We start from the raw sequence: 9,413 nt of genomic DNA on the forward strand, positions 1-9,413 counted from the left end.
TAGATAGATAGATAGATAGATAGATAGGAGATAAATATGAGATAGATAGATTTGCTTGAATGCTACATTAGTCCATGTAATTAATTATTACGAATCACCTAGAAGACCTTTACTATCTACTAATCTACAGCATAGCATATGATCTATAAAAGGTACCAGTTTTCAACTCCCATGCTATATTTTATTTGCTTTGTATATAGGGTATTTGTGCATAATACGTCTGCAAGACAGGAACTGCTTCCCCTTCGAAGATGAGTAGGAAAGTGGTTACTTTGGACCAAGTGTAACTAAAAGGCACTCAACCACAAACCAAGAAGTCCTGTCTCTGGTCAAGCATAAATTAGTTAGACTCAATCCCGGGCTGCTACTTCCCTGCATTGCTCTGTAGGGAAATCTGCTGCCTATGTCAGAAAGAGCCAAAAAGTAGAGTCAAATAAAGTAGAAGGCTTCCTGAAAGGTTCCCTTTAAGAAAAAGTGGACTAATTTATTATTACTACTACTAATAATAATATTGAAAGGTCGAAAAAAAATACAACATTAATTTGAATAATTAGTTATTAAAATCAGGAAAATCTAATATTTCTGATTAGAAAAAGGACTAGGGCAACTTTTAGAGAGCACCATTAGTACCAGTAATAGTGCAGATTGTGAAGAAATGACTAGCGCTTACTTCGGGTGTTTATAGCTATTGTGAATTTTATTGTTATGTTTAATTTCTTTACTTTTCATATAAGCAATTAAGCAGGAAAATGTATTCTACACCATGTAGTTGTCGCAAATCAGAGCTGCTAATAACGTAATAATTATTATGTAATAATAGTAACAACAACACTATACAAATAAATACATCTACATTAGTTAAATTGGTTCATTCTGCAATGCTTGTCAACAACATATTTCCTACAACATAATGTGCATATATATCACGTATTTCCTATACAGTTAGCATGTTTTCTGCATCATTAATAAAATTAAGTCAATAAAGACAATCTACGTGTCCTTTTTTATGTTACTGCTATTTAATTTACATAATTATTTTCTATCTAAATTCTATTTGTTTTACTTCCTTCAGAATTCCCTGGTATTTTTAATATAAAATCTCTCCACATAAAAAAAATCCATTTTTTTGCACACAGCAATTGTTATGCAATATATCAGCCACTGAATCAAGAATGGGTTAATTTCACGTAAGCAAGGGAACATAGCATCAGAGGAATGAATTCACCTCATTCCATGCTGTGTCGTTTGGAGATGAGAACTTAGCATTGGCACCACTGCCTTCTATTTAATGTGTCCCTTAAGATTCCTTGGGAAAAAAAAGGAGTCGCTCTGATGGAACTGCATAGTCTCTATGTGAAATGCTAGTGCAGAATATTTTTTTATCAGTCTAACCTTCTGTGTTGATACATGAATGCTGGTACCCACTTACAGGGATGCCAGATGATCAGTGCAGAATGAAGGTCCCAAGGGAACGCATCATGTGGTTCTCTGCCCTGTGACGTCACTAGCAGATGGCATGGGTACCAGCTCTGGCAGTTGGCATCAATGTCACTTTTTTAGAGATCAATGAGATACACACATATCTAGACTCCTGGAGACAATGCGACATACGGACTGACTCTGAAGGCGAAAAAATGAAATCTGGATGTTGATTGAATAAGTCTCAAGGTAACGAACCTTTTCAAGCTTTACTATATGAATTATTGTATAGAATATTTACACATTGCAATTATTTGCTAGCATGTATTGTTATACTTCATTTACTTTCTACAATATCATGTTATTTCTTTCCGTAATATCATGACACAAGGTTGTCATGTAGGTTAATCTGCATCAGTATTGTACTGTAGAATGCTATCATAACTGCGTAATGAAGGGATTATGTTACTAATTGCTGCTTCATTTAGGCACAAGGGGTATTCCTGTGCTTATCACTGTGTGCTCTCTGACTTTGTATACAGATTTCTTTCTATTTTCACATAGACAGTATCTCCATATCATATATTTAGACCAATGCTGCCCGATTGTATCTAGGTACGGAGCAAGCAGGAGATCCTATAAATGCTTGTTATATGTCAGTCGTCATTTCCTTCCTGTTTTCCTCTAGTGATGCCTCCATTGATAAGAATGTGTAATCATTTCATGGTGAAAGGAGATTTCTTTTGAGGAAGAGATGATTGTTTACATTTATTTCCTACATTTTTTAAGTGTATTTAAGTGAAAATAACTTGTTTAAAAAATTATTTCTAGTTACTGTGGGCAATTGAAACTTATTTAGTTTAAATATGTATCTAGTAATAAAAATAATACAAATATAGATTTCTAACAAGCTTATGTAGTTCTGCTCTAAAAAAATCAGAAATGTTGCTTTTTATACTATTGCCTAAATTTTTACTGTGACATTTATATAGGATTAATGCTACACAATTCAAATACATATACTTAAAATGACATTGAAAATATACTGAAAAGATACTCTATGAGATGTATAAATGATTTATCAGTTAAGTTCATTGGTAATGTCTGTGAATATTGCTTTGTCATTTCAGATATTTTAATCCAAATTAGCAATGCTAACACTTCCATTTGATGAATCTGTTGTGATGACAGAGTCGCAGCTTTGTAGAAAGTATGGGCGGGAAAACGAGGAGCAAAAACCTGCAAAGAAAGTAGAAAGCTGTGCTAAACAGATAGTGTCCCATGGGAAAAATATCAAAAGAACACCTGAAGAGGAAACAGAGCAAGAAGAAGAGGAGGAGGACAAGGAAGAAGAGGATGAAAATGGATTGCCCCGGAGGAGGGGGCCAAGGAAAAAAAAGATGACCAAAGTCAGAATAGAAAGGATTAAAGTTAGACGAGTAGAAGCCAATGCAAGAGAAAGGGGGAGAATGCATGGCCTAAATGATGCCCTGGACAATTTAAGGAAAGTTGTGCCATGCTATTCTAAGACACAAAAACTGTCAAAAATAGAAACTTTGAGGCTGGCCAAAAACTATATCTGGGCGCTGTCTGAGATCTTGCGTATTGGGAAGAGACCAGATCTGCTCACCTTTGTGCAAAACCTATGCAAAGGTTTGTCCCAGCCTACCACAAACTTGGTGGCTGGGTGCCTGCAGCTCAATGCCAGGAGTTTTCTCATGGGTCAGAGTGGTGAGACAGTTCATCATTCAAGATCTCCATATACTTCTATTTACCCTCCATATCACAGCCCCGAGCTTAGCACCCCACCTGGTCATGGGAGCCTTGACAATTCCAAGACAGGAAAGCCGTACAATTACTGTAGTGCTTATGAATCTTTTTATGAAAGCACTTCTCCTGAGTGCACCAGCCCTCAGTTTGAAGGTCCCTTAAGCCCTCCCTCCATGAACTATAATGGGATATTTTCCCTGAAGCAAGAAGAGGCCTTGGACTATGGGAAAAATTACAATTATGGCTTGCATTACTGTGCAGTGCCAGGCAGGGGTCCCCTCGGGCAGAGCTCTATGTTCAGGTTGCCTACAGACAGCCACTTCCCTTATGACTTCCATCTGCGCAGCCAGTCTCTCTCCATGCAAGATGAATTAAATGCAGTTTTTCATAATTAATGAGGAAAATGAATATAAACAGTGGTCATTCACCTCCCTCCCCCAATCTAATTAAGATAAAGCAGATGCTTGTTCACAAAGTAATTGACACGGCTCGATTAAGGTATCACCACGGTCCCAAAAGTGTGTTTTAAACTTCTGTGCTCTAGTTTGTTTGTTTGTTTGCTTTTTTTTTTTTCTCTCTTTGTAAAAAGCCAAATTTTCTGCCATATTTAAAAGAAAACCTGTCACTCCTGATCCTTTTATTAGTTGAATACTGTGATTTCGCCCTGCACTAAAGCCGTATTTTATGTTTACTTGTTAAGCAATCTGTTAAGATTACGTGATAAAATAAAGAAATGTACGCTACACCATTCCTATGTCTATATTAATTACACACAGACAATACAAGGCAATCACATGGTAAGGCGTTTTCTGCCAGAAGGGCCTGTAAACTATTCAAAAGAGATGCCTCGCAGGCAGGCCTCATTGTCAACGAACAGATTAGTGACTACATAACAATGCACAATTCAAGCTCATTAGGTCCTGAATAGGAAAGTTAAGCATGTACAAGAAAAGTTCAAAATAATTGAAAATTGTGGCAATTTGATTTTTAAGATTACTTAAAAAAAAGAATCTTTCCCGGCAAACGAAAAGGTCTAGAAAAAAAAACCTGTTATTCACAGAATAGTAAATCAGTGGACGCAGATGGCTGGGGATCAAGTGTAAGATTCTGAATTTTTAATTAATAGGTGTTACAGACCATCTCACTAAAATGCATCACTACTCTGCATAGATTAAATGGAATATAAAACACCACTAGGAGTTTACTTTGGCATCACTCTTACAACATATGTGCATATAAACTACTTGGATTTATTTTACCGTATATTATCACTTCAAAACATGGTGATGCGATACAAAATAAGAGATTAATAATAATTCATTATTAAACATCTACATATCTGATAAAGCTACAAATTATGTTCAGCTTATTGTACACGGAAATGAAATCTAATCTAAGTTTATTTTCATATAAACTTATCAACTAGCAATTTACATGCAGTTTATTACAAAAACTCTTCTAAAACATCATTATGTAGCTAACCTCTCATGTGTGAAATATTTGAAATATTAGTTCTTGGTGTGTTTGCTGAGGCCTGGATGTTATATGAAATAATATAAATTAATTACAAATATTTAATATTTTAAGTCTTATTGCAGAGGTAGCAGAGCTGAATTTGTCTGATGCAGCAGGGTGATTTCTCTTTGTGTGTTTCAGGTGGTTTTACATCTGAAACACCAGAAAAATGTTTTTGCATTATTTTACTGTGTCAAAGCATTATAATGATACATGAACAATGCAGAACCAAAGATATACATAGCACATACTATATCAGACAATGCACATCTGACATCAAATCTTGAAGTTTCCAAAGCTGCATCATCTGTTTTTGTCTGTTTTGGAAAAATTCTAGTTTTGAATGAATGTATTAATACAACTGCCACAACCATTTATTTTTCTTAAATTATTTTACTATAACTAGGCCAAGGAGGCCAATTGATCTACGTGAACTTATACCGTGCCACCAAAAACTTTATGTTTACTCCTACATAGCAGAAGCTAAAGCTTAAGAGTTTTAATTAGTTAAACTATTGTTTCTCAATTCTTATACAGTATTTGAGGGCTTGAAATAATTAGACTATAGGATAAATGTCAGCAAATATAGAGGATTAGATAGAGAGTATCCAAACAAAATTCTATTAATGACGAATATATATATATAAAGTATAATCACATTGAAAAGCATTGGAAGTAGACGGTACGTAATAAAGTAAGGAAACAGAATGTCGTATATGCTGAAATCCGAGTAACTCTTAACATTTTAAAGCTGTAATCTCAGGCTGTATAAGGTGTGGTTTCATAGAGAGGTCATGCATTGGGTTGTTGATATACCATATGACATGTTCAATGCCAACCTTTCCAAGTACATTCAATATCGGAAATTCTCCTGTTTAAGTTTTTACATTGTGACCTCATTAACTGACATGTTACAGTCACATACATTCATTTAGACATTTGTCAGGAACAGTTCAATGTATGAAAAAGGGTCCCATCATGCACTATCCAGCAGGCCACTTTAAAAATAAAAGCTGGATAAAAAAAGAGTTTAAAAGACCTCTTAAGAAATAGTTTAAGTCAATCACATTTCGGTCAATTATAAGTCATACGTATTTTATTAAATACGATCTACTTAGGTTTGCTAACATACTTATCGTGAAAGCATTCAGTCTTCTTTGTTGCAGGGCCAAGCAGCCAACAGGTGATAATGTGCTTACTGATACAATATGTGGGTTTTATACATATGTATGTATATCTATATACATCTCTCTCTCTCTCTCTCTCTCTCTCTCTCTCTCTCTCTCTCTCTCTCTCTCTCTCTCTCTATATATATATATATATATATATATATATATATATATACGCACACGCAGTGATAACATTGCATTTACAGCATTTATGATACAACCAAATCAACTATTTGCGCACTAATTGCAGAGACTGCTACGCCGATAGGGAAAAATTACATTTCGCGTTATATTTTTACCAGTTGATAAAATAATGATATTAGATGAAAATAAGATCTGCTAATATTTAGAATCAGAGAACAAACTCATTAGAATCTGTACAGAAATTACATAATATAGTAATTTTACAGAATCTCGTTATTATTAACATGGCAAAGTGAATCCAAAATGAATATTACTGCAAAGTTTACTTTTTAGCTTTTATATAAAAAATAAAATCACATGATTCAGGATTAATTATTGAGTAATGACATATAAAGAAGAGGCACAACTTTGCATTTTTTCGCAGATATCGCAATGCATTAGTAAAATAAAATATATAGCAGTCTGGGCTATTGTTTGATTATTACACAGTAATTCTCGGTTTGACCATAAGCTTCGCTACTTCATGTTTATCAGTCTTTATAACACAATTTTTCATGTACATTTAAGCTTGATTTTAGTGTCCAAATCTCTGTCTAAGCAGATGAGCATGGCTCCCCTCTTAGTGCTTACTACAGCTATTTGTACTTTTCTAAGTTGTTTTCATGTAAACTGTGTTAATAAGACGTTAAACAGTTCACCCCCTCCAAAATATATACATAGATAGATAGATATTGTTTTCTTTATTAAGTTTAGATTTTAGAATTTCAAAAGTCCATCTAATAACTTGTATTATAATGAAATATACACAGCAGAACTAAAGTCGTAGAAATTCTTATATAAAGTACATGAGATGAATAATATTGTCTATAGTACGCAGAGATAGAATCCAGTATATCAGAGAAGCCTTTATTTACAAAATCTAGAAGATTCTTGATATTTTATTTGTAGAATTTCCTAAAATCCTATTATATACTACATTATGTGAATCTACAATCATGTAAATTCACGTAATGTAGTATATAATAGGATTTTAATATGTAGTATATAATAGGATAATAATTAGAGATGAGCGAACGCGTTCGTCCGAGCTTGATATTCGTGCGAATATTAGGGTGTTCGGGATGTTCGTTATTCGTGACGAACACCATGCGGTGTTCTGGTTACTTTCACTTCCTTCCCTGAGACGTTAGCGCGCTTTTCTGGCCAATTGAAAGACAGGGAAGGCATTACAACTTCCCCCTGCAACGTTTAAGCCCTATACCACCCCCCTGCTGTGAGTGGCTGGCGAGATCAGGTGTTCGCCTAATATAAAAGTCGGCCCCTCCCGCGGCTCGCCTCAGATGCGGTGTGAGTTAGATGAGGGACAGTGCTGTTTATACCGGAGCTGCTGTAGGGAAAGAATTGGTAGTTAGTGTAGGCTTCAAGACCCCCCAAAGGTCCTTATTAGGGCCACTGATAGCTGTGTGTTGGCTGCTGTTAGCAGTGGGATTTTTTTTTTTCTCAAAGTCGCCTCTGCAGACCGTTGCACCTGGCATTAGGGACAGAAGTGCTGCATAGGCAGGGAGAGTGTTAGGAGTGAGTGTAGCCTTCAAGAACCTCAACGGTCCTTTCTAGGGCCATATTTATCCGTGTGCAGTACTGTCCAGGCTGCTGTTGGCTGTGCTGCATTTTTTTTGGGCTTCTCAAAATCGCCTCTGCAGAGCATTCCACCCTCCATTGATACTGCAGGGAAAGAATTGTATAGGCAGGGCCACAACACAGTTATTATTCATAGAATATACGCAGTGCTGCCTGTTGGTGGGAAAAAACTGAAAAGAAATCTATTTGTCCAGCCTGTGTCCGTCCTTACGGGCGGTGGAGACGTGTGAGCTGCGTGAAAAACATTGCTAAATCATACGCACCCAGCTACGCTTTACTGCTGGCTTCGCCATTTGCTTTCCTTAATCGGGAAAAAAAATACCTGCTCTGCCACAGTTAATAACTCTGCTACCCTCACGTTCTGTGACACATAAGCAGGGACACAGCGCAGTTATTAAACTTCTCAGGTTCATTGAATATACGCAGTGCTGCCTGTTGGTGGGAAAAAACTGAAAACAAATCTATTTGTCCAGCCTCTGTCCGTCCTTACGCCTGTGGAGACGTGTGAGCTGCGTGAAAAACATTGCTAAATCATACGCAGCCAGCTACGCTTTACTGCTGGGTTCGCCATTTGCTTTCCTTAATTGGGAAAAAAAATACCTGCTCTGCCACAGTTAATAACTCTGCTACCCTCACGTTCTGTGACACATAAGCAGGGACACAGCGCAGTTATTAAACTTCTCAGGTTCATTGAATATACGCAGTGCTGCCTGTTGGTGGGAAAAAACTGAAAAGAAATCTATTTGTCCAGCCTGTGTCCGTCCTAAGGGCGGTGGACACGTGTGAGCTGCGTGAAAAACATTGCTAAATCATACGCAGCCAGCTACGCTTTACTGCCGGCTTCGCCATTTGCTTTCCTTAATTGGGAAAAAAAATACCTGCTCTCCAAGAGTTATAATAACTCTGCTACCCTCACGTTCTGTGACACATAAGCAGGGACACAGCACAGTTATTAAACTTCTCAGGTTCATTGAATATACGCAGTGCTGCCTGTTGGTGGGAAAAAACTGAAAACAAATCTATTTGTCCAGCCTCTGTCCGTCCTTACGCCTGTGGAGACGTGTGAGCTGCGTGAAAAACATTGCTAAATCATACGCAGCCAGCTACGCTTTACTGCCGGCTTCGCCATTTGCTTTCCTTAATTGGGAAAAAAAATACCTGCTCTCCAAGAGTTATAATAACTCTGCTACCCTCACGTTCTGTGACACATAAGCAGGGACACAGCACAGTTATTAAACTTCTCAGGTTCATTGAATATACGCAGTGCTGCCTGTTGGTGGGAAAAAACTGAAAAGAAATCTATTTGTCCAGCCTGTGTCCGTCCTAAGGGCGGTGGACACGTGTGAGCTGCGTGAAAAACATTGCTAAATCATACGCAGCCAGCTACGCTTTACTGCCGGCTTCGCCATTTGCTTTCCTTAATTGGGAAAAAAAATACCTGCTCTCCAAGAGTTATAATAACTCTGCTACCCTCACGTTCTGTGACACATAAGCAGGGACACAGCACAGTTATTAAACTTCTCAGGTTCATTGAATATACGCAGTGCTGCCTGTTGGTGGGAAAAAACTGAAAAGAAATCTATTTGTCCAGCCTGTGTCCGTCCTTACGCCTGTGGAGACGTGTGAGCTGCGTGAAAAACATTGCTAAATCATACGCACCCAGCTACGCTTTACTGCTGGCTTCGCCATTTGCTTTCCTTAATTGGGAAAAAAAAATACCTGCTCTGCCACAGTTAATAACTCTGCTACCCTCACGTT

The 9,413-nt window shown here is 37.1% G+C and overlaps 1 protein-coding gene across 1 annotated transcript; it reads left to right on the forward strand.

The window, feature by feature from the left end:
* Window positions 1-1,434: 1,434 nt before the first annotated feature.
* NEUROD6 (neuronal differentiation 6) lies at window positions 1,435-3,934 on the forward strand. Its single transcript, XM_066584467.1, has 2 exons — window positions 1,435-1,668; window positions 2,550-3,934. The coding sequence occupies exon 2, from the start codon at window positions 2,571-2,573 to the stop codon at window positions 3,582-3,584; it is 1,014 nt and encodes a 337-aa protein (XP_066440564.1). The 5' UTR covers window positions 1,435-1,668; window positions 2,550-2,570; the 3' UTR covers window positions 3,585-3,934.
* The last annotated feature ends 5,479 nt before the right edge of the window (window positions 3,935-9,413 follow it).

The sequence above is a fragment of the Eleutherodactylus coqui genome, chromosome 12, assembly GCF_035609145.1.
Source record: "Eleutherodactylus coqui strain aEleCoq1 chromosome 12, aEleCoq1.hap1, whole genome shotgun sequence".
In the NCBI taxonomy this organism is placed as follows: Eukaryota; Metazoa; Chordata; class Amphibia; order Anura; family Eleutherodactylidae; genus Eleutherodactylus; species Eleutherodactylus coqui.

Bases quoted from the DNA above. Each gene is read 5' to 3' on its own strand.
- NEUROD6 (XM_066584467.1), top strand. From the start codon at position 2,571: ATGCTAACACTTCCATTTGATGAATCTGTTGTGATGACAGAGTCGCAG.